This window comes from Phodopus roborovskii, unplaced genomic scaffold (genome assembly GCF_943737965.1).
Source record: "Phodopus roborovskii unplaced genomic scaffold, PHOROB, whole genome shotgun sequence".
NCBI lineage: Eukaryota > Metazoa > Chordata > Mammalia > Rodentia > Cricetidae > Phodopus > Phodopus roborovskii.
In genome coordinates, this window is record NW_026126546.1 from 9339781 (window position 1) to 9364778 (window position 24998).

Sequence of the window (24998 nt, forward strand, 5' to 3'; positions counted from 1 at the left end):
TGGCGGCGCGGTGGCGGCTCGGCACGGCGGCGGCCGGGCGCAGGCGGCCGGGCGGAGCAGCAGACTGCGCCGAAGCCGCCCCAGGCGTAGGCCTCGCGGCGGCGGACACCGCCGGACTCATCGGGGCCCGCGGCCACCCGCGCCTTTCAATGGGCAGCTCGCACTTGCTCAACAAGGGCCTGCCGCTCGGTAAGGCCGCGCGCGCGCATTTCCGGCTGCGGGCGGGGGGCGGGGGCGGGGCGGCCGGGCGCGCGCGGCGCTGGCTTTGTGTGCGAGTGCGCGTGCGCGCTCGGTGAGCGCGCCGGGGGTGGGGGGGTTCCGTGTGGCCCCGAGGCGGGGCGCATGCGCGAACTGCTGCACACGAGTGCTCGTCCCTATTTTCCCCTGCCCGCTCGCGACCCGTGCAGGTGACAAAGGGGCCTGTGGTGCTTCGACCCAGGCTGTGACCGAGCTGGGCCTGTCTTCCTGGCCTGCGGCCCCGCGAGGCTCCTTCCCGTGGACATATGGGCGGGACCTAGGTATCCCCGGAGTGACGAGCCTGCGAATCCCGCCTGGGCCTGGGGTTGGCGGATCCGGGAGCGGGCAGTTCTCTATAGGTGGCACTGAGGGAACATGGGCGGCTTACACGCCCATCACGCCTCCAGGCGACTTAGTGATGCTCAGCTTGGCCCCTTTGGACCATTTAGGTTTTTTATTCATTTGTGGAAGTCCTTAAACCGCAGGGTTCCTGCTGGTGGAGGACAGTCTCCTCGGTGGCATTCGCTGGCTGCGCAGCCTGGCGCACGCGCAGTGGGACCGACCCCACCTTCGGGCGGGGCAGCCCAGAGGTTGCAGAGCCCAGAGGAGTTTTTGCCCACTGTCCAAGCGCGCTGTGGTGTCCCTCTCTCTGTCTTTTCTACCTCAATAATAAAAGGGCCTGCCGGAACCCATCTCTACCATCACAAGGGCACACTGCCTTCTTCCTCATAGCCTGAAAGATGGCAGAGGAAGAATCCTTGCAGCGTGTGCTGCCAGCAGGAAATACGGAACTGTGGGCTGGAGGGAAGGAGGGAGGCGCCCTGTGATGGCCTACTGCACCTCTTATCACACAAAGCCCTTTCGCAGATCCTGTCAGCCTGTTTCAGGGTGTGGCAGGGTATGGGCCTCCAGACCTGCCCTCCATCCTGGGGCTGGTGGTAGGTACCCCTCCCCCAAGACTGCACCATTTCAGAGCTGTAACTCCCTGGAGCCTCTGTGTGTGTGTGTGTGTGTGTGTGTGTGTGTGTGTGTGTGTGTGTGTGTGTGTGTGAAGCTGCTCTCTCTCTCTCTCTCTCTCTCTCTCTCTCTCTCTCTCTCTCTCTCTCTGTGTGTGTGTGTGTGTGAAGCTGCTCTGCACCCAAACCAGGGTTATAGGTCAGAATTTCCTGTGGGGTGGGGAGGGCAGGGGCCCAGTTCATTGCCTTCCAGAAATAAGAAAGCCAGCTTCCATCCTGGCCTTGCCTGTCAAACCTTTCCTGGCCCAGGGCCATGACCCTTGTCCTGATGAGTTTGTGATTGGTTAGGATAAATAAGCTTTCTAGGAAGGAAAAGGGAAGGAGTTGTCCAGTATTCAGGAAGGTGAACCCTGTGAGTGAGGCTGTCAGCAAGATGCCACCAAGATTTTTCCCAGATGGTATATATGTCCTCACTGTTTCTGCTTTGTCATTTCCAGAATCAGAGAGCATGTGTCCATTATAAACAGGAGTGTACAGGATTCCCACCCTAGTGTAGTTTGCATGCAGGATATCAGGCCCACTGTGATAGAGTGGAGCCAACATGTGAGTCCTGGGGCAGCATGATCTTTGGAAGAATGATGGCCATGGACACAAATATGATCCTGGGCTCACGTGTGCTCTCTCTGCAACATGGGGTAAATAGCTGTGGGATGTGCCAAGTTCAGGGACAGCTTTGTGGGTAATGTGGGGTGATACTGTTCTCCGGAACTGTGTGTGCTTCCTTGTCTTGTTACTATTTAGGCTGGCAGCTGTGGTTTGAGGCTGACCTTTCTCTGCTCTGGAGCTTGGTCAGGCATGGCCCTGGTGTGTGTGTGAGCCAGCTTCCAGGGATGTTTGAGGGCACTGTCTCATGCTAGTACATAATGAAGACTGGAGCCTGTAGATTCTTGGTGGGACTCAGTGACACACTGCTCTGACTCCGGCCTCTTATCTTTCTTCTGTCACCTGTGGGCCTGTAGTTGGGTTTCATCAGTGTGCTTAGCCTCTGCAGATGGGCCTCAGGCTCAGAGAGATCCAGTGTTCCCCCTCAGGGTTTCAGGTAGGATCGGGTCCTTGGCCTTCAGCCTTCCAGCAGCCTATTGTCTCTTGCCCGCCTTTTGAACTAGAGTGGTTTATGCCCTCCACTGTAACCTGGCATGAGGCTTCTGTGACCATTCATTCTCAGACCTAGGTACTTCGGAGGGACCCTCTTGGAGTAGAGCCCTGCCCATGTTACCCGGTGGCCCTGTGGCTCCTTGGCAAGATGTAGAAGCAGAACTGTCCTGAGGTCTTTGTTGGGTGGCAGTATCTTTACACCAGCTTTTATCCTGCTAGTGGCAGGAAAGGACTTGGCCTGGATGGTGCTGGGCAGGGTGACCTGCCTCCAAGCCCTGGGGTGTACACTGCTATAAGAGAAGTAACAGTTTACGTTGAGTTGGTTTTGTAGTTCAGCTATGTCACTTGAAAGTCTGCCACTACCAGTGTCTGCATTCAGTATCTTCACAGTCACTGTCACGGTGACTCTGAGTTCTGCGCGGTAGACATGCTCAGCCTCCCGAGTCTTTCAGCATTCCTGCAGGAGCTGCAGCACCCTTCCCTCAGGTGCTGAGGGCCATGATCATAAACGTGCATCATCTTTCCCAGAGCCCAGGCTGCGTACTATGCGTGGTATCTTTAGAAGACATGCTCATTTCCTATAAAGTTAAAACTTCTAGTGTACCCTTTTGTCAACCTGACTTAGCTGCTGTGAGGTCCCAGGTGTTTGCATGACCTCCAGTCAGCATCAGACCTGTGTTATATAGGCAGCATAGGAGTTTGAAGACTTTGGGGGACAGGGCTGCATTGGCCTGGGTGGCTCAAGGAAAAATCTGGCAGGCTTGGGTGATGTTGTATGGGCTAGGAGCGTTGGTTTTATAGCTCACAGGGAGGCATAGATAGTGGAGACCCAGATTTGAGCCCCTCCCTAGGCATGGCTGTCCCTTCTTTTAGTTCTGTGTGGTTGCGGTGCTCTTCTGCCATTGTCCAGGGAGATGCACACAGGGCTGCTTTGTCTGGAGACAAGTCTCTAGTGAAGCTTTCTGTAGGTTGCATGACCTCTGTGTCCTCTACAAGACCGGGCCTCCCTACAGCACTGGAAAGATGTCCTACTAAGAAGGGCAGGGAGGGAGCAGCCCCTAATAAGCTGGAATATCACACACAGCCTGTGCTCTTCCAGTGAGGAAGTGTTCCCAGCTGGCTTTGAAATGGACAGGTGTTCTCAGGTGTCTAGACCCGAGGTATCTGTTTTCACACACACAGTCAGACAGACACACAAGGTTGACCAGCATTACTGAAAATGAGTCTTGGTGACAAATGCATGCCCTTTATCATGGTTTCTGTTCGGTGTCTTCCCTGGTGTGGGATATAAGTCACAGCTGGCCGTGAATGCTCTTGTTTCTCATGGACACCTTCCCTCTGTGCTGTTCCATTGTCCTGCTGTGCTTTGCCCATGCCTTTGGCAGATTCATGTAGTGATGTTTGCCTACTTTACTCCACGTTGCCCTTACCTTTCAGCTCCATTCTTGCCAGGCAGCAGGCACTTCCAGCTTCTGCCTCCACCTGACCTGAGTGGCCGGCCAGGTTCTGTCCTCTGTCCTCCAGAACTGGGTAGGGACTAGCCCAAGGACAGTTTAGTCACCAGAGAGGGCTGCTTGGGAGTAGAACTGGCTTCATTCCCCAGAGGGATCTCTGCCTAGAGGTAGGAAGAGACCTCCTTGGTTGCTCCAGAATCCCTTCCCAGAATGCTTTTAAAGAGGATGGCAGGTGCTGAAGGGTAGGAGGGATATGGTCCTAGTTGAGAAGTTTTGTCCATTCCCAGGATTTGTTTTGGTTGGTTGTTTGAGACAGGGTCCCTGAACCCCAATGGCCCAGATAACTGCTGCTTTTGCTATTGGAGGTGATGGTGGCCTGTGGCCCATGCAGGGTGCAAACACTCCTTGCCTCAAGTCTGGCAAAGCTTCCAGCATCTTGACTTCAGGTCCTTTCCTTCTGCAGTGGTGCCTTAGCGCCCTCTGCTGGGAAAGTCTATCCTGGCACCTACTGAGAGGAGAGTTGGGCCTGTGGCAGGTGCCTGGCACGGGCAGGACTGTGACTCAAGGGCATTGTTGCTGTTTTAGTGACAGGTTCTGCTTGTCTATGGTGTTTCTCAAGGCTGGGAATATCCTGGAAGCCAGCACTGAACACATGTGCTGGGAACTCACAGAGAGAGCTTGTGGAAAAGTTTGTGAGCCTTCTGGAAGGAGCTGTCCCCAAATACACTATGTCCTGAGACCCCAACCTGCCTTGGATTGGTGGCCAAGTGTGGCCTTTATGAATGAGCTTCCAGAGCCGGCTGATAAGTAGTCTTGTCTCTTGGTTGTGTTGAAGGGTGTCATAGGCAGATTCTGTCCTCGCCAGCCTGATGTCCAGATAAACTGAGGGGTTGGCCCCTGTATGGGATCCACGTGCTAGGAACAGGGACCAGGGCAAAGCTTTGGCTGCTGAGTGACATATACTTGAGAGGCAGGGCTTTAGTGCTCACCTGGAATAACCTGAGTTTCTGGGCTACAGGCCCTGCCAAAATGTGTTCGGGTGTCATGGCCTCCATTTTCAACACAGCCAGGCAGCACTTTCCGGCGAACAAAGTAACTGTTAGCTGTGCAGGGGTGCTGTGAGCAGGGATTGGGAAGGAAGTTAGGTAGAATGGACAGCTAGCACCTGGCAAACTTTCCTGATAGCTTTGTTTAAAGATCCATGTTGAGGCATGGTTGGGACAGCCTTAGATGTCAGGAAATGTAAATATAGAGAGTCTCAGGGAAGCTGGTAGTCCCTTTCGGCAGTTTCATAGCTCTGTGCCCAATGCTGGCTGCTTTTAACTCCCAATTTGAGAACACTGTGGAGTCTGTGTGGAGCCAGAAGTCTGTTGGGGTAGCCAACTACAGAGTTGTTCCTAGGTTCACACAGATGACTTGGGGCTTGCCCCAGCCTGGAATCACAAACTCAGAGTGAGCGAGTGCCTTGCTCTCCGGTTGGTCTTCTGCAGCTGTGACTGGACAGGGCTAAGGATGTAGCACACAGCTTTTCTCTCATGGAGGTTCCTGGAGTCTGAGCTTTAGCTGGCCTTTGATGGCATTTTAACTTGTCTCTTGTGTTTGATTTTTAGTAAGACTTTGAACCCGACGCAGGCTTCAGTGGCTGCTGTGGAGCAGAAGCCTGAGAGAGCTTTGGTTGGAGACAATAAGACGTGGGATGAGGCTCCGTGACAGAACGTGGTTCGGCCTGGGGATTCTGAAGACAAAAAGCTTTGGACAGGCGAATTCATGGTCGTGGAAACCCCGCCCCAATTAAGCAATGTCAGGTTGGTAGGGGTTGCCAAGTGAAGCCATCTCTGAGGGAACTACAGGAGGGACGTGGGCTGTACTGCCATAAGCCAGGCAGGCTGACCTATGGCTGAGGACTGGATGCCTGAGGAATGTGCTTGGTGTTTGCAGGCTGCCTTGGCCAGTGGCCATGCAGCTACTGCGATAGGGGTTGGTTTCTGTCGGAAAAAGTGTCCCGAGGGTATGGAGGTGGGTCCTGAGGCCAGGTCTTACCTGAAGGAGCTGGAGGGTCAGTTCTGAGTCTGTGTATGCCCCAATGCAGACCTGAGATCCTTGTTTCTTGTCTTTTCTGTCTTCTGCCTGGGAAAGGTTCTTAAGTAAGTTCAGCCCTGGGCTCGTCATAGCATGGATCCAGTTAGTAGATCTGTCTGTCTCCTGGATGGGTTTGTTTGGGAAGACCCTAGCACTGGAGCAGCTCTGTGAATGACGAGGTGGCCAAGCCCACCGGCTTTTAGAGGGCTTGGACTTTTGTCCTCCCACGTGAATCTTTGGGTGTCATTCTCATCTTTTAGATGAAGATACAGGCTCAGACCCCAGCCTTGCCACACCTACATCCATAGGTCCTCCCTGAGGAGTTGTTTATACAAGAGAATAGGGTTTCCATCAGGCTGGGCAGGTCCTCTATGAGGTATAGGCTACTTCCTAGGCAATAGGTTTAGGCTGTGCTCTGAGGATTTGCTTTGGAGCCTTAGAGGATTTGTGGACATGGACATTGCTCACCACATTCTTACAGAATGTGGTGTACAAGCCAGGGAATGAGAAAAGTAGATGTTTATCAACTCATTTCAAATAGCAGTAAGTCCATTACCTGCTATGAAAAGTAATACTTTTATGTGAGAAAAGCCACTTTGCAAGTCCAAGTTGGAGGACAAGTGGATTGTTGTTGGTTTTCCACCTCTCCTGTCTGGTGACAGGGGTAGTTAGGGGTGTGGTCTATAGGGGTCAAGTAAGGGAGTATGTAAATGCCAAGCCTGTGACCTTGCAGCCCCACCTTGAAGTTTGGGTCCATCAAGTCTTGGCACCTTTACTTTTACTGTTTATGAAGGCATGGGGATGGGTATAGCTGTATTTCTAGGCTCATTGACGCTGGGGAAGGGCTGTGTGTAGCAACACCTGTCCCACAGCTGGAGTCCTTGTGCGTAGTGTTGTCTAGCAGGCAGCTCCATCGTCTCTGGGTGGTCAGTGAGACCTGTGTCACAGCTCAGGTATCCAGTTCCAGGCCTGGAAGCACTCGGTGATTGTCTACCGGCCCTGCTGTACATGGGTGTGACAGTCCCTAGGACTTTGCCTTTCTGTGATATGAGGGACTTCCTAGGCACTGGCAGCTTGGGGCAGCCTCTGCACCTGGAGGTAAGAAAAATGACTGTTGCAGGGTGCCTGTGGCTTTCCCAGTGGGAGACTGTGGTGACTTGTTTCTTGTCCTCCACTACCCCCCCCCCCACTGTGCCTTCTCCATGATCCATATTCCTGGCCAACTCTTTTGGAGACCCTGAGGCCGGACAAGGTCCTGCCTAGTGTTGCCTGTTACTATGAAGCTACCTTTGGTCTCCGTGGGGTGTCTGCTGCCCTGCCCAAGGTGGCTAGACAGTACCTGGGACTACTGTGTTGACTGTGTATTTGTGAAGTCCTCGCTCGGTACTGTACTTGGCCCCAAGTGGGGTCTAGTCTAGGGTGTCATGTTGGGAACAAGCTGATTGCATATCTGTAAAGGCTTTGGTGGAGCCAGAAACAGACCCAGGCCTCACACCCACTGGGCAAGTGCTCTTCTGAGTTGCATTCCACGCCTACAGTTCTTTCTCACCTTGGTCTGGGAGGTGGGTTCTGAGCATGGTGGCCCTTTTGTCCTGTCACAGTTATTTGGCCTTTGAAATCTACCACTAGGAATGATACTAGGTTGGGTCACATGCTAAAATCACTGTGGTCTCGGTGTGGTGCTCTGGGCAGTTACACGGTGGCTTTAGGCAGCAAGAGTGACCAGGCACTTTCCTGAATCCTACCCTTTTGTGTCTGCACATTTTTGTGTTGACAAGATAGCTTACGGCTATAGGAAGCCGGGGCTGAGATGCCTCTCCCCTTCTCTGTACTCTTGTCCCCCATAGCCCCACTAGGGACTCCAAGGATTTCAGTTCCTGTGCCCACTCAGTCATCAGTGAGCTATGACAAACTCCCATTTCCTTCTTCGTAGTTCTAATTTGCTTTTTATAAAGTCTCATGTAGCCAGAGGCTGAGTACAGCAAGTTCTCAGGGCTGGTTTCTCCAGCCCTAGTGGGTAACACAGTCCTCAGATCACAGACTAGAGCTGCTGAGGGCATTAAGTGGTCTGCTCCTTTCTTGCAGGCGTCCGACCTCCCATCATGAACGGGCCCTTGCACCCCCGGCCCCTGGTGGCGCTGCTGGATGGCCGGGACTGCACAGTGGAGATGCCTATCCTGAAGGATGTGGCCACAGTAGCCTTCTGTGATGCACAGTCCACACAGGAGATCCATGAGAAGGTAGTGTCATAAGTTGACCAAGTTTCATGGGGTACAGGGGGGCTCCAGAGCATGGGCCGTGCAGTCTCCGTCAGCACACAACACTAGTCATGCATGCTTCTTGGCCTCTGGCAACAGTAGGTCTAAATACTACCAGGTCTTATGTGGCGTGTCACTGTGCCTGGCCTTGTCAGGAGGTAAAGATGGGCTTAACTCACTCTGTATTTTCTTGGTTTCTTACATCACACCAGTTCATTAGAAGTGGAACTGTGGGCATCTGCCAGTGATTATGCTGGATGCTACCTGGAATATAGCAGACCACAGAATCTTCACCCGCAGTGCCTGCCTAGAGCTTGTTGTTGAGTAGTTAGCAGCTCTCAGCAGCTTCTGTGATTCATGTTTGCTCACATCTGTTGGGTTTTTCTGTGACCTGGCGTATGTCATCTGGTTTCTGTCATAGCCAATTCAGACTTTGCACTGGAGACAGCTTGAAAACATTCTTTTCAACAAACCTAAAAAGCCTTCAGGAGCTGACAAGGTAGACCCAGTCAGGGATTGCAACCATGAGCGACCTGGCATCTGCTTTTGTAATCAGTCTGTTTGGGTAGCCTGGAGATTTGCTCCTCTGGGAGGAGCGGTGAGCTCTGCTTTTGGTGGCACCATGACCTTGAAGGGTGGCCCTGTTGGCCCATTGCAGATGTTGCCTCAGACCCAGAGGGCAGTGAAACACCTAGCCTGTTACCTAGGCTTCTAAGTCTGCCAGGCATGGGATTTAGCGTATAGTAGACTTACAGCCCTGCTCCCCAGTGGCTGCAGAGTCATCTGGGACAGTCTTTCCAGCCTGGCCTCAGTGTGTGTCTGTAGTCTCTGGGCATTTGTCACTTCCACATAGATACTCAGCTATAAGGAGGCAAGACTCTGCGAGGAGAAGACAGCATCTCACCAGTAGGAACCCCAGTCTGACTGTGGGGTGGGCTGCCCTCAGCCACGAGAGAGACAGTGCTGTCTTGGGGGTCATGTAGTAGGTATGGAGGAGGAACAGGAGACACAGCTGTAATATAGCAAAGCTAAAAGTGAGAATTACCACTTAGGGCATAGTAGTAGGGAGGAAAGGATCAGAAGTCCTGATTCTGATGCCTTGTGGTGAGAGTGGGGAATGGGAGGAGAGTGGGAGCAAGGAGTGGGCAAGGTAATAGAATCCAGAGCTCAAGAGGGAAGGAACTAGATGCAAAAGCTGGAGACACGGTGGTGGGAGATTTCCCCAAACAATAGGAAACTGTTGGTGAAGGGCCTTGAGCCTGTGACACAGCATGGACAGTGTTCAGTGGCACTCTGTACTGTTTTACAGCCTTTCAGCATGCTAGCAGCCTTTGTCCTAGCAGACATGACAGACATTCTCACGGTCATCTGTACTTGAAGGTACAGCAACTTGATTCACAGTAGCCCAAATTGGGCAGCCACCCAGTGCCTTTTGGTGATATGGCTGTGCAGATTGTATTCTGCCACAGATCCTGCCTTGCTCAGGAAAGGGATGACCTACAGGCACACATAGCACGTTAGGTGCATGTCATGAGGGAAATCACCTTCCCCCTTTCTGCTGGCCAGCTGGAAATCTGATATGATGGCTGAAGCCTTTGGGTAGGTACCTTGTACCATAAGAGGGAAGCCATATACTGGCAATGGTATAGCTACAAGATGAGAGTCTAGTAACCAAATGAAGATGTAACTGAACATGTGGGACACTTGTCTCTAGATGTGGGAAGGAAGTAACTGTCTTACATATCCTTGTTATGTGGGAATTTCCACCTTTTAGAGCAAGAAGTCCTCACGACTGGCTGAGTTGTCACTGTCTACATTGCAGATGAGAATGTTATACTACCAATGAAGAACATGATGAAGAAAACTTCCCAGACACCTTGGCTCTTGTGCCATGGACCCAGGAGGACTATGAGAGGGGATAGGAGACGCCCACTGGGTGTGGGAAAGTCAACTTGTAGCAGGAATCTCAAAGCACCCCTGGCCTGGGTGCTGTCCAACTTCTCAGCCAAATGACCTTCAGCCCAGGGCTACATGGGCCCAGAAGGAACCCAGGGAGACACTGCTTCCAGCTTGTGCTGAGTGAGGACTTAGGGCAGCAGGAAGTCCCCACTGGAGATGGGAGAATGATGCTTCATGACCCATGGGTGCAGAACATCCCAGGCCAGAGGAAGTCCCCTTGCAACTAAGATGTATGAGAAACAAGTGGGCAGAAGTGTCTCATGTCACCAGCAGGCTGCTAAGGCAGTGGCCTTGGGCTCAAGTGGCAGACACACCTGGAACCAGGACAAAGGTTGAGAGGAGAGGTTTCACTGTGTGTAGGAGTCCATTGCCATGGGTCAACAGGTCCCCCTTTCAGAGTGTGCTGAGACTCTGAGGCCCATTGTTAATGCCTTGATGGCACATGACAGGGGACCCAGGTATGTGTGTGGCCTTCAGGTGTATGGACAAAGTGCTGGTGAACTAAGTTACAGGCTGGGATGGTGTTCTTGTTGGATGGTAGCAATTAGAAGAGCAGGAAGAGGGTGCTTTTCTTACAGATTTGCACAGAGAAGACTTACACAGCTCTACAAAGGAATCTGTAGGCATGCTCAAATGACACAGAGGAAAGTAAAATGCAGGAAAATTCAGTGAGATCAAGTGGCCACTCCCCTTTGTGCCCTGGCCCAAGGTCCCATGTAAGACCTTCAGGCCCTCCCATTCAGCAGGAAAAGGAAATCCTTGCAGAAAGCTGACCAGAGAAGAACTGCTTATGTAAGCCACTTCAGCAAGCCCCTCTTTTGCCCCTTAACAACTCAACAATTGACCACCAGGTGGCCAGGTAATCACTAGCACAGCAGAAAGCCTGGGTGCCACTTCCTCTGTGGAGAAGAACAGCTGCCAAGTCTCCTGGTGTTTCTGAAGTTGGATAGTGGCAGAGGCTTCAGCCAGTGTCCGCTCTGCTTATATTTGACTCTGTCAGCAGAGAAGTATCAGACGTGATGGTGAGGTGGGAAGAGCTACAGTTTCACAAGACAGCTGCCCCTGTGCATACCAGGTGATAAAAACCATCTAGTGTGGTTTGGAGCTTCGGTATTCTCTCAAAGAGAGGTTGGCCCATGGAGTCGGTGTTGCCCTGACAATGAAACCTCACTGTGGTTTGGGGTGTGAGCTCCATTCAGTACTTGCTGCCAGTGGGTACTCTCATGGCCCATTTCCAGCCAAGGGTAGCTGACATTCATTAGTCATTCATTGTATGCTATGCCTGCTGTGAACATCTGGGACCCATGTCCTTCCCATTCTGGTATTGAGGGCACCAAATACCCAAATGACTAGGGTCAAGTCATTAGTATGATCACACAACTGATGGAAAAGGACAAGTGAATATTTGCTTACAGAGGGTATTCTTGGAGGCCTATCATAAGGGGACAGGCCTAGTAGCACCTCCCTTCAACAGACTTAATTGGAAATACCAAAGGGAGTATAGGAGAGGTACGGGGGTGTGGACCTATGGCCAACGCAATAGCTCTTGGTGACCCGGGCTGTAGAGCTCTTCGTGGCTTGCCCAGTACCTAGCAAATGCACTCCTAGTATGTTTTTGTCCTGCAGCCAGGTAATTTCATACTAGGTACAAAGCAAAACACCATGAAACAAATTCATGGAGAAATATAGATGGGCAGATTTTACCCAGGAAGGCAAATTCAAGCACCAGTAGTGGATGAACAGTAGGCTGTGTTTTAGATGTAGAAAGCTCAGTGATGATATTAGGAAGTCAATGGGCAGTTGCACAACAGGGTCTAGAACCTCAGAGAACCCTCCATTTCTAGGAAGTTAACTCAAGAAAATAAACACTGATTCCTCGCATGGAAGAGTTAGCACTGGTGACAGGCAGTGCAGGGGAAGGCCCAGATGCTTTGATTTCACCCTTCGCTGTTGGCACATTTGCAGTACTTTGAAAACATGCTTTTGAAAGACATTACTCTCATGGTTAAGTGCTAAGGATAAGAAGTAGGCTGGTTGTCCACATATACACATGTTGACATTCATCATAGGCCTCCAGGGTCTGGATCTGTCCCGTCAGGTGTCAAACCTGCCCCTAACTGCAGACCTGTTCCAATATCACCTTTTGGTTTGCACTGCTGTACCTGCCATGGGCTTCAGCCTCACTGTTCTACAGAGCTCATGATTGTCCATACATTACAAAGTTGTCAAGGGCTTCCCTAAATCTTCCCTTACTCCCTGTGCTGCCTCAGCTGCCCATTTCCCATTCACTCTTTCCCACATGAGCTCTCCATGACTCTCCATTGTCAAATGGGTACCTACTTTTCCACACAGGTCTAAGTAGTATATGTGACCTGATTCCCTCGAAGCCAAGAACAGCCATCAGTCCTGGCCCTGAGCTTATGTACTGTAGGGGCCACTCACCCCAGCATTCCAGAGGTCCTCATTCCAGGCTCTTACCATCTTCCCTCAGCACTTGGCTGTTTCTTCCTCATGTAGCAGTCTAGATGGCCCCTGGACCCAAAACGTGGAAAGGCTACTATCCCTACCTTTGTGGGCCATGCACCTGACTATTGAGGTTGTGTAGCTGTAGCAAAGGGAGACTGCGCCAGCCTTTCCACATGGAGCAGCCTCCACCCCAGAACGATCCCATAGCTCCACAGCCAACTAGATCAGCAGGAAGTACGAGTATAGAAGAGGACAGGTGGCAGAGTTGGCTTGCTGGAGGGTGTGGAGCCTCCTTAGAGGCTGGCCCTGCCAACCTCCAGTCGATAAGTGCCTCTGGACATCTTTGTTCGCTTGGGGCCTCTTTGTACTTCTCCAGAGAGACTGGTGTGTACTGGGCCTCATGGTTTTGGGCATGGAGTCTGGTTGCTTGCAGGTGCTGCTGCTAGTCTTTGCCCTTGGACACTACCCACAGCCTCTGCTGAGGCTCTACTGGAAGCATGCTGCTCTGTTGAGACAGTGGAGAGAACACACAGTGGCCCCTGCAGTGTGTTCTAGTATCTTCCCTTGTGCTTCCTATGCCTCTCCTGCCTCCCTTTTGGAGGCCGGCCACTCAGCTTTTTTGGGTACCTTTGGGGGTCCTGGAAGCTTAGTAAGCATTCTGTTTTCCCTCCATGCAGGTACTGAATGAGGCTGTGGGCGCCCTAATGTACCACACCATCACACTGACCAGAGAGGATCTGGAGAAGTTCAAAGCCCTCAGAATCATCGTCCGAATTGGCAGTGGGTTTGATAACATTGACATCAAGTCAGCTGGGGATCTAGGTAGGAGCTCTGAAGTCAATGTTTCCATTGACCAAGATGTCTCACTTGCGGCTCTGTTGGCTAGTCAGTAGCATTGGGACTGCTCCTTGAATGGAAGGTGATTGGGGGCTATGGTAGGCAGGCTGTAGTGGACAGCACAGGGTGTGGGTACAGCTTCTCATTGTTGTCACCAACCTACCAGGCCCTAGGGCTTGGGTTGAGACAAAGGCCAGCCCGGGAGGTCTTGCTTTCTCCTTGCATCAGGTGCCTTTGATTTTTAAGATAGTTTCCCAAAAAAGTTTCTGTCTCCACAGAAGTATCCCACTTGGATGGGAGGTAGAGATGGAGCCAAGGCCACTGAGGAGGATGGGCATAATGGGGTCCTCCTCTGGGAACAAGGGCCCTGGAAGCCCAAGGCAGCATCGACTGTCAGCTTAGTGCCCGAGCACGGGCCCTTGGGAAAATTAGGGTAGCATGATCCTCTGACTTGTTCCCAGGTCAGTGAGGGTCACAGAGCCCTGGGAGCCAGGCATGCTCGGCCTGGAAAGCTCTAGGGAACTGGAAGATGTGATTCATGTGGTGTCAGCAGGGGGGTTCAGCCAGCCCCGTGGTGCGTCTTGGCTCTGTTGATTTGCTAGTGTGGCCATGGCTGCCTAGGAAGGTTGAGTGTCCAGTGAGTGATCCAGATGGGGAAGGATTGGGTGTTAGTGGTATTGGCTTCTTTTCAGCCACCAGCCCACCCAGATGACCCAGGCTGGGAATGATCAAGGCAGCATTTGCCTGTCCTCCATCCTGTTTGCTTGTTAGCTGCCCCATCTGTGTTCTGCAAGGCTGTGGGTACAGGCTTAAGTATGTCTAATGGCAGTAGAATCCTGGGTGGCTGTGGGACATGTCTTCTGACATGTTACTACTGAAGCACCACCCTGAGGGTAGCACCTCTGACTGTGGATAACAGAAGACTGTGGACCTGGTACATGTGACTCCACATATCTTGTAGGCATCGCAGTGTGCAATGTACCCGCAGCATCTGTGGAAGAGACGGCAGACTCCACCCTGTGCCACATCCTGAACCTGTACCGAAGAACCACCTGGCTGCATCAGGCACTTCGGGAAGGCACTCGGGTCCAGAGTGTAGAGCAGATCCGAGAGGTGGCTTCAGGAGCTGCCAGGATCCGTGGAGAGACCTTGGGCATCATTGGACTAGGTGGGTTGGCCACTATGGCTCAGCACAAATAGCCTGTGCCTATCTGCCACCCTTCCACTCCATAAAGCTGAGGTTGTGGCCTTGCTGGTTGTGTTGCTGTCCTCAGCCCAGCATAAGACATGGGATAAGTAGTCCAGGGGCAGGGCCAGAGACATCAGGCTATGTCTTTTATAGATACCATCCATGAAGGTCACATAAGAGTACAAGTGAACATCACACATTGATGGTAACATGCATCATATGTGGATTAAACAAACATGGAGTACACATGGACACATACATACGTATATACATACATATATACATACATGCACAGTCTATACAAACTTTGTTGTATACATACTAATTCCCCACAACTCTGAAGTAGTTGAGTGGACGTGGGCTCGGGCGAGCCTGTTTCTACCCTGCTAAGGTGGTCATTGGTTCCCATGCTCCCTGACTTGTTCTCATAGCTGTCACCTTTTTGTGGGTCCCTATCTGTTATGTGTACCAGAGATGGCACAGTAAATTGTGCTAGAGTTCACCTTTGAGGGTTCCCTTGTCACTTGGCTGGCCCTGGCTGCACTGTACTTCTGCCTTTAGCCCTGCCGCCAGCAGCGAGAGATGGGAAGTGTGTGGGCCACCTTAGTTACAGGAAGAGGTGGGCCTGGGATAGGTGTCCCTGTGCTAGTGGACATGCATAGCAGGGCTCTTTGACCCTCCATGGCACCTAATGTGCCCTTCCTGTCCAGTGTATAGGACAAGACAGCACCTCCTACCTCAGGGTCCTGGTGCCAAGATGTGCTGAAGGACGGAAGAAAGCTAAGCATGGGTGGAGTGAGGTAAAGGGCGTTACTGGGTAGGCCTGGATGGTCAGCATCCCCGCCCTCAGGTGGTGCCTCCAGCAGTCGGTTTGGTCTTTCCTTCTTAGAGTGACTCTGCCTCTGCTTTCGTCACTAGTGTTTGGGGGCTGAACCATGTGTCCTTTTCGTACCCTCTCTTGCAATGCCAGTTTGTCCAGTGTACCCTGTGGCTGCCCCTACCTACTGGCCTGCTGTTCCTTCTTCTGTGTCAAGCTGTCCACTGTAGCCATCCCAAAGATCCCTAGGGCTCAGGACACATGGATGTTGACATGTAACCCATGTGGATGATATAGATGACACAGATGTGATTATACATGTAAAGAGTCTACAGTCTACACAAGCCAGGGTGAATTTTGTCCCCTCAGGGCATAGTAAGGGCTCCTGAGTTGTTGTCACACCCTCTACCTTGAGGACTTCCTATTCATATGTAATTGCTGTCTAGGAGCCACGGTGTAGGTCCGAGACTGGCTTCCATACACCATGGCCTCCTTCTGGAAGGGAGATGAACACGTGTCCCCAGTATCCCTATATCTCCTGCTTTTCTCTTCTGCAACCCGTTGAGGCTCTTGATTCATCAGCAAGGGCACATTGGCAGAGTGGGCCGTAAGTTTTGTTTCTGTAATGAGTGTGCCAGCTGCTTTCCCTGGCTTTTGGACTCTACACCCATACGTGTCTGCCTTCCCGCCTTCTTGTCCTCTTATAACTGAAGCACACCTTGCTCCTTTCATAGAGTAGAGTGTATTCTGTCTGAGATAGCCCTGTTCTGTTCCCAGCAAGCCCTCCCTGCCTATGGTCTCTGTACTCTGTCTGGCACAGCTTTCTAGGTTCATCAGTCCTGGTGAAATGGAGCCACAAGGCAGGGGCCCTGGGTCTGTGCTCCTTCAACAGACATAAGGCTTCAGGTCTTCTCCACATACCTGTCTTGCTCAGGAGCTCTTCCTATTGATCTGTTTAGCCAGTAGACAGACGAAGTTTCGGTGAACAAGTTTAGACATGTCTCTTTGTGTGTGTGACAGTTTTCCTTTGATTTAACCAGAAGTAGAGTGACTTGACAGAGCAGGCAGGAGCCACCAAGGCATTCTTCAAGCAGGTGTGTGGCTTTGACACTTAGCTGGGTAACTGCCCTAGGAGTTTGGACTTCGCTGACACTTACTGATGTCAGCATTAGTGCTGCTTCTTGTGTTTGAATCTGCACCTTCCCAATATCTGAAGTGTCTGAGGGCCCTTCTTGCTGAATGCCCGGCCCTTAGAGAACTTGCCTGTGTTGTGAGGCATGGTGCCTGTTGTGTTCTCTTCGGTTCGTCTTGGCGTGCATCTGCAAGGTTCCATCTATGTTCTGCCTCAGGGCCTCATCAGACAAGTATATTAACACCGTGGTACCCACTCAGTATCTGAGATGAGAACAGATTCTGGTTCTGAAGAAATCCAGTTTATTTCTTGTAAGTGGTTACCTTTTGTGTCCTAAGTAGTCTCTGCTTGCTTCAGTGCTATACAGATACTGCTTTCTTCTGGAAGCTTCATAGTTTTCATTTTATAGGTCTCGGACCATCTGGAATCATCCACCTTGCCCAGTGCTATTAGTGTATTATGCCAGAGACATAGGCAAACATGTTTGTGTCTTTCCACAGTAACAATAAGTTCACAGGGTTGAGTGGTTGTAGTGGCAGCGATTTGCTAGATAATCTGCCTCCCCAGTAATGTGGCCAAGGTGAATGCAGGATTTTTGTTTGTTTGCTTTTTGTTTTTTGAGACAGGGTTTCTTTGTGTAAAAGTCCTGGAATTTGCTTTGTAGACCAGACTGGTCTAGAACTCACCGAGATCCGCCTGCCTCTGCCTCCTGAGTGCTGGGATTAAAGGCGTGTGGCACAAGTGCCTGGCTTGTTAACTCCTAACAACTTAATTTTAACTGCACTCATTCAGATTTAGAAATTAAAGCTCCCAGCAAGGACATCCTTCATCTCTTGGCAGTCTGTTCCTTGTGGTAATATATTGTTTATGATCTAATAAAGCCACTGGAGATCAGATTGCAAAGCCAGCCACACTAGTTATCTATAGAAGCTGGGCAGTGGTGGCACACACCTTTAATCCCAGGACTCAGGAGACAGAAGCAGATGGATTTCTGTAAGTTCAAGGCCACTCAGGACTACATTAGAGTGAGTCCGTCTAAAAGATTAACAGAGCTCATGCCTTTAATCCCAGCACTAGAAACTATATAAGGAGCTCACTGCAGTCTCAGAGAGAAGTCTAGGATTCTGATGCTTGGTGGAGAGCAGTGCAGTCTGGGGATGCAGCCTGAGGTTCAATGGATCGCCCCTTTGGTCTGAGCATTGGTAGTGGTTCTCTAGTGGCTGGCTGCTTTGCTTCTCTGATCTTCAGCATGAACCCCAATATCTGTCTCTGGGTTTTTATTATTCATGTTACAAATTGGCACCTTTTTGGGGCTTGAACCCACAGCCCTGAGATTAAAGAGTCTCGTGCTCTACTAACTGAGCTAGCTAGGCTTCAGAGGCTTGGGGGGAGGGGAGAAGCACAGGATTGCCCCCTCAGTCTGAGGTGGAGGTAAGAGCTATGGCTAGCTGTTTATCTGATCAATTTGAACCCCAATATCTGTCTCTGCATTTTTATTATTCATACTACAGTTCCTGGTGTTTTCTTTGGCTTCCTTCTTTTGGTCAAAAGTTTTACACAATTGCAGCCTCCTCATTTTTCTTTGATTGTTGTTTTTTTTAGAGTTGGTGTTTGTGTTGCAGGACACATGGAGTAACAAGATGCTGAGTCGTGGGGGCTTTGTTCCTGGGCTTTTTATCTTCTTTGTTTCTGCTCTCTAAAAGTATATTGGCAGATGTCTTAGTTACTATTCTATTGCTGTGACAAAAACCATGACCAAGGGAACTTCTAAAATAAAGTATTTATTTTAAAGGCTCATGCTTCTAGAAGGTTGAGTCTATGACCATAATGGCGGGAAGCCTGGTAACAGGCAGGCAGGCATAGCGCTAGAAAAGTAGCTGAGAGCTCACATCTGATCCACAAGCACAAGGCAGAGAGAGAGAGAGAGAGAGAGAGAGAGAGAGAGAGAGAGAGAGAGAGAGAGTAATTGTGAGTAGGATAGCTGGGAGTGTTGTGGGTTTTCGAACCTCAAAGTCCACACTCAGTGACACACTTTCTCCAACAAGTCCACAAACAGTTCTACAAACTGGGGACCGAGCATTCAAATATGTGAGCCTGTGGGAGCCACTCTCATTCACACCAGCACAACAGACATCATCATATTTAGTCATATTGAAAAGGGTTAGAGTTTGCTAGCTCTTTTGGTCCCTAACTACCAAGTTGTATCAGTCAGTCCAGAAATCTCCCTCCCTCCCTCCCTCCCTCCCTCCCTCCTTCCTTCCCTCCCTCCATCTTCCCTTCCCTCCCTTCCTTCCTCCCTCCCTCTGTCTCTCCAGTAGCCCATTTGAGAACACTCAGATTGGCATCCACAATGCAAAGTTGATCAAAGTTGTGTTTCCGCTGTCCAGTTCTCTTTGATCTATACTAAGACTGTCCTTACTTAATAGCAGACACACTTTGCTGTGGGTCAAGAGATCTTGCTTTGTGAAAAAATCTTGTTTGTCATTCATTTCCTTTCTTTGCCTTTTTTGGTGGTGGTGGGGTTTTGAGACAGTGTTTATCTGTTTAACAGCCCTAGCTGTCCAAGAACTTGCTCTGTAAATCAGGTTGGTCTTGAACTCACAGAGGTCTGCCTGCCTTTGTCTCCAAATGCTGGGATTAAAGGTGCGTGCCACCACACCTGGCCACATCATTCATTCATTTCTGATAGTTTCCACTTTAGAATCAGCTTACCAGTTTATGACTTGCTTAGTCCTTGTGTTGTAGGAACACTGATTTCTGAAAATCACACACATGTCCTCAAGACAGACATGAGCCTATTATTTCATGTTTTGATTTCTCTTAGTAGCATTCTGTAGTGATCAGTACAAAGCATTTGCATAGAGCTTGTTAAACTTGAGAGTGTGCTTCCCTATGCTGGTGACAGAATCTAGGCAGCACCCCTCTGGCCCCGTGTTTGTTATAACTGCTGTTACAATTTGTGTGTCTTAATTTCCTCTGGTGTTTAGAAACACACTTGGTGTTTGCGTATTGACCTACCCTGCAGCTTCCCTGGATTCTGGTTTGCAGCTTCTCAGCGTCCTGCGGGGTCACCTGTCATGCACTGTGTGCCCACTTCTCTAGCATTTCACTTGCTTCCATTCTTTGTTCTTGCCCTTTGACATTAGCTGTGGTGGCCAGTGCTTTATAGGGTAGAAGCCACAGTCAGGAAGCTCTATCATGTATAGTGGTCTCTTGTCATCACCTGGCCTGTTAGTGTTACCATACGGCTTTCTCCAACTGAATGTTGGTATGGCACATCTTTTCTCCTCCTTTCCCAAACTCGATTGTCTTTTGTTCTTTAAAGGGCTTTTAAAAATTCAGATTCCTGGCCGCTTTACTTGGGGTCATTTCTGTTGGCCATTGTTCTGTCTTTGGTGTTCGACCTTCCGGTGAGTTCTTTGCTGCAGGTACAGCTTTTCCAGCTCTAGAATGTGTGTTCATGTCTTTTGTAGAGAGTAGTTTCTCTGCTGAAGTTCATTGTCCTCTCAAATTTATCGCATGTGCCTGTGACACGTGTTCTCAGCAGCTATTAAAAATTCTTTCAGCTGATCCCCTCAACTGGGCTATCTGTGGATCTGATTGTTTTCTTTTATCTGTTACAAGTTCTGTGGTATGTGATTTCATCTAGAAAGGACTACTAGAGACTACAGTAAAGGACATTTATACCTAGAATGGTTGGCTGTCTGTTAGGGATGTCAGCTGGGATGGTGCTGGCTGACGACTTTTGGTACCTCAGGAGACAGCTCTCTGAGAGCCATGTTCAGGGCAGCCCCCGTCCCTCACACTGGGGCGGCTTGTCTCCATGTCCCTACTGTCCACATTCTCAGCTGTCCTGCACTTCCCTCATTCCTCTTAGGTTCTGCAGAGCCCTCCTGGCCTGTGACCCCTGGCCCCTGGTCTCAGCGTTCCTCATAGGCTTCAGTTATGGACACTGGGAAGAAGCCCTCCTGATCCCCCTGCCCTGACCTTTGGGCCCTATCCTGCAGTCGCTGGGAAGGCCTTTGGTCTTTGGTGGGCCCTGCCCTACCTGTTGGTCCTGCTGCTGTCATGGAGCCTTCATACTTGTTCCTATCACCTTTATGTTTCCCACAAACCTAACTTCCTGGGGAGGCTGTCCTGGCTACCTTCTCTAAAATTGTGCCTGTGTCCTACAAGTATACCTGATTCCTCAGTGCTCTTTTCCTGGTGGGTATTACTTTCTCTCTTGATGGATGCTACAGGAGAGACTCTGTCCCCAGCATTCTCCCAGCAGGCTGTGAAGTCTGTGCTCCCTCTATGTCCAGCATGCAGTTGATGTGCAGATATGGCCATCAGCCTGTGGCTCCCATGCCAGAGCTAGGCCTGCCTCAGAGGGCACAGGGTGTAGAACTGTGGAGTTGGGCCAGGAAGTTGGCAGATATAACTGTACGCAGTACCCTCTCTGCTGCCAGATTCTTGTTTTTTCTCTCTCAAGATTGAGTTCTATTATTTTATTGTTTGTATGTGGTGGGGGGGGGCAGGAGGATTGTTCATGTGAGTATAGGTGCCTATAGAGACCAGAGGTGTCAGATCCTCCTGGAGTTGGAGTTAAAGGTGGTTCTTAGTCCTGACATGGGTATTGAGAACAGAAGTTGGTTCTTCTCCAAGAGCAGCAGGTGTTTCTAACCATTGAGCCATCTCTTGGTATATTCTTATGATATGTGAATCTCTGGGACAATGTTGTCCAGAATGGTCCCCACATATGCTATTTGTTGTCAGAATTGAGATTCCAAAGGACATCTGGTAAGTGGCCCAGTGGTCAGGAAAGGGGACCAAGTGTATTGGCTCTGCAGACCTATATTGCTGATGCAGGCTGCTGAAGGGTGGCAGCTAGCTCCCACCCTTGATTGTGGTGCCTCAGCCTGGAAAAACACTGGCAGACAGCAGTTGTACTTGAGGCCCTCACACCCTGGCTCTGAGGCCAGCTTCAAGCCCTCAGGATGCACATCTCACTTCATCTTGACTTTGCCAGGTCGTGTGGGCCAGGCAGTGGCACTTCGGGCAAAGGCTTTTGGCTTCAATGTCCTCTTCTATGACCCATACCTATCCGATGGCATCGAGCGGGCCCTGGGGCTGCAGCGTGTGAGCACACTGCAGGACCTGCTCTTCCACAGTGACTGCGTGACCCTGCACTGCGGCCTCAATGAGCACAACCACCACCTCATCAATGACTTCACCGTCAAGCAGGTGCCCTGCAGCTCCCCTCCACACACACCCCTCTCCTTCCGGGCAACGCTGTCCCTTCCCTGCAGTGTGGTTCCCTACTCTTCCCCCAGGATCTGCCTCCCTGGGAGGCAGTGGGCCTCTGGCCGAGACAGCAACAGGGTGTACCTGCTGGTGCCGCTGCCCACCCTGGCCCAGGGTCCCTCCCAGAACTGCTTTGTATTAGGCCAGGCCCGGGGTGGGGGTGGGGGTGGGGAGCGAGGTGCCTGTGGGTGTACTATCACAGTGAGAAGCTCCAGTGTCAGTCACTCACACGGTCACCCTCTTCTCAGATGAGACAAGGAGCCTTCTTGGTGAACACAGCCCGTGGCGGCTTGGTCGACGAGAAGGCGCTGGCTCAGGCCCTCAAGGAAGGACGGATCCGTGGCGCAGCGCTGGACGTGCATGAATCAGAGCCCTTCAGGTGCCCCCTGGGCCCCGGATGTTCTGTGCCCACTAGTCCGCTATGAGCGGAGACCCTTCCAGCTCTGGCCTTTTGCTGGGCTGGGTGAGGGGAGGGTTTGCTGTTCATTCTCAGGTGGGGAGAAGAGCCTCAAGATTCTATATAGCCTTGGACACAGTTACAGGCTTGGCTTGGCTTTTTTCTCAGTTGTTCTCTTGTTGATGTCCTTGATGGTCCCGTGGTCCTCAACCTCAGGTGACCATGGGACTGAGCTAATTTGGTTTTGCATGTGCCTCTAGACCTGTTTGAGCAGACTTTCTGAGGCTCTAGCAGCTGGCAAAGCCCACCTTGGGGTAGCAGACCAATTGAGTGATTAGCCACTGGAAGAGCTAGCCGTGGAGTCTGTGTCTGGGAGTCCACACTCCTCGGGTTTGTCTGCTGGGCAGGGCTGTGCAAATACCCTATCAGGGTTCCTCCCCTAAGGCTTGGAAGACCATCCACCCCTTATTGTTAAGACCTTGGAGTAGGTTTGAAGGTCCTGCAGATCACAGATGGCCTGGGAACAGGTCAGGGCCTGTCAGATCCCAGGGCTGGATGCCTTCTGCTCCTCCCCAGATGTGAGTGCTCAGACCTGTCTGACTGGGTATCTGCTCTCTTCAGCTTTAGCCAGGGACCCTTAAAGGATGCACCCAACCTCATCTGCACCCCTCATGCTGCATGGTACAGTGAGCAGGCATCCATTGAGATGCGAGAGGAGGCAGCCCGTGAAATCCGACGAGCCATCACAGGTGGGTAGCTTTGCTATCAGACTGACAAATCTGTTTATGCCAGTTCAGGGGAGGTAACACTTGGTTGTGCTTTTGCTGGGGGTCCCTTGGGTGACGTTGGGTAGCACATGTATCATTTTCACATATGAAGATCTGCCAGGCTGACTACTGTCAGCTGCTTGTGTCCTGAGGTTACATATGCTGGGCTGAGGTTTCCAGGTTGGGAGCTGACTTCTCAAGTGGACAGGGGAGTAATCCAGGGCTGTGGGAAAAAGGGTGGCTGTGGGCCTGCCTCGTGGCCCTGCAGAGGTGGCAGTTTTAACCCACATTTCTGTCTCTCTCTGGTGTACCTCCCAACCTCCCAGGCCGGATCCCAGATAGCTTGAAAAACTGTGTCAACAAGGACCACCTGACAGCTGCCACCCACTGGGCCAGCATGGACCCTGCTGTGGTGCACCCTGAGCTCAATGGGGCTGCCTACAGGTGAGCATCAGTGGGCAGAGGACAGCCTGCAGGACAGTGAGGCTTAGACCTGGACCTTGACCAGTATGTAATGCAGTAGGCCATGATACGGCTGGGGATACACCCTTATGTAGGCCCCTGTGAATGTAAAGGATTGAGCTGGATGGTACAGTCTATTTATCTGGGCTTTTTGGAAGGAGATGAAGACCTCCTAGACAAGAGTGCTGGACAGAACTATTGTTGGAGCAGAGAGTAGTAAGGAGCCAGTGGTTGTGGTGCTTGGGGAAAACCTCATAAGTAAGAAGCCAGGCAGGGATGATACCCAGCACTGACCAAGTGCTTACTGCCCCCAACCTTTCTAGACCTCAGGGGTCACTGATGCTCCATGAAGAAAGTGTTGTATGCAGCAGGTGGGGTTCTCCAAAGATGACCTCACATGTCTGCCCTCCTCTCCCAGCAGGTACCCTCCAGGTGTGGTGAGTGTGGCCCCCACTGGCATCCCAGCTGCTGTGGAAGGTATTGTTCCCAGCGCCATGTCCCTGTCCCATGGCCTGCCCCCCGTGGCCCACCCACCCCACGCTCCTTCTCCTGGCCAGACTGTCAAGCCTGAGGCGGATAGAGACCATACGAGTGACCAGTTGTAGCCTGTGAGAAGCTCTCCAGCCTTGGCGCCTGGTGGAGGGCGTCACATGCCCTTGGACCCAAGTGTGCAGAGGTGGCATCCAGTATGGGCCTTGGCGCTCCAGAGACTGGCCCGGGCGTGCACTAGGCGGGGCAAGAGGAGGCACGTCCCCAAGTCGATTGTAGTTGTCCCGTCCTGTGGGCTGGCTCACTGTCCTGTGTCCTTTGCGTTCCTCGTTAAGCAAAAGAAGTTAGTAGCTAATTCTATCACGAATGTTCTTGTCTGTGTACAAATTTTTAGAACATTACAAAGGATTTGTTTGCTTAGCTGTCAACAAAAAGAAAACCTGAGGGAGCATTCAGCAAGTCAGTTTGAGATTATTTTTCCTTTTCTACGTTGGAACGTGCCCCGGAATGTGGCCGTCGGCACACTTCTCAGGACAATGAATCCTTCCCGTTTTTCTTTTTATGCCACACAGTGCATTGTTTTTCTACCTGCTTGTCTTATTTTTAGAATAATTTAGAAAAACAACAAAGGCTGTTTTTCCTAATTTTGGCATGAACCCCTTTGTTCCAAATGAAGACGGCATCACGAGTGGCTCAGAGGAGTGTTTGCAGTGTCCAATGTGCTCAGGACCATCCGTGTCTGTCCTGGAGGAGGCGGGGGTTAGCAGACCCTCGCCTGCGTGGTGCCGTCCTGCTGATGTGGTAGGCTAGCAATATTTTGGTTAAAATCATGTTTGTGACTGTAACCATTTGTATGAATTATTTTAAAGAAATAAAAATCCCAGAAAGAGCCAGCATGCCTGGTACCGCTTTTAGTGGTTTCAAGTGGGAGCATTGGTGTGTCCCATCTGGTCCTGGCTGTTAGGACCTCTAGGGCTCAGCTTGGCTTCTGTGGAGCAGACAGTCCTGGGGAGACCCAGAAGAGGGCAGCAGCAGGTAGGGCTGCAGTCCCCACACCA

The 24998-nt window shown here is 51.2% G+C and overlaps 1 protein-coding gene across 4 annotated transcripts; it reads left to right on the plus strand.

Annotated features, from left to right (window-relative positions):
* Nucleotides 1-24833, plus strand: Ctbp1 (C-terminal binding protein 1). 4 transcript variants are annotated; one of them, XM_051200304.1, is made up of 10 exons: nucleotides 27-189; nucleotides 5413-5607; nucleotides 7967-8121; nucleotides 13242-13386; nucleotides 14363-14569; nucleotides 21551-21765; nucleotides 22074-22204; nucleotides 22844-22971; nucleotides 23316-23433; nucleotides 23870-24833. In XM_051200304.1, exons 2-10 carry the CDS (start codon nucleotides 5601-5603, stop codon nucleotides 24054-24056), a joined length of 1293 nt encoding a protein of 430 aa, XP_051056261.1. In that variant the 5' UTR covers nucleotides 27-189; nucleotides 5413-5600; the 3' UTR covers nucleotides 24057-24833. The 4 variants fall into 4 exon arrangements, with proteins under 4 accessions (XP_051056259.1, XP_051056260.1, XP_051056261.1 ...); XM_051200305.1 differs by lacking the exon at nucleotides 27-189 and adding an exon at nucleotides 925-1175; XM_051200302.1 differs by lacking the exon at nucleotides 5413-5607 and having other exon boundaries at nucleotides 1-189.
* The last annotated feature ends 165 nt before the right edge of the window (nucleotides 24834-24998 follow it).

Coding starts and splice junctions, on each gene's coding strand:
- Ctbp1 (XM_051200302.1), top strand. CDS start 150: ATGGGCAGCTCGCACTTGCTCAACAAGGGCCTGCCGCTCG. Junction 22,205..22,843: donor CATGAATCAGAGCCCTTCAG/GTGCCCCCTGGG, acceptor TGCTCTCTTCAG/CTTTAGCCAGGGACCCTTAA. Junction 23,434..23,869: donor CTCAATGGGGCTGCCTACAG/GTGAGCATCAGT, acceptor CTCCTCTCCCAG/CAGGTACCCTCCAGGTGTGG.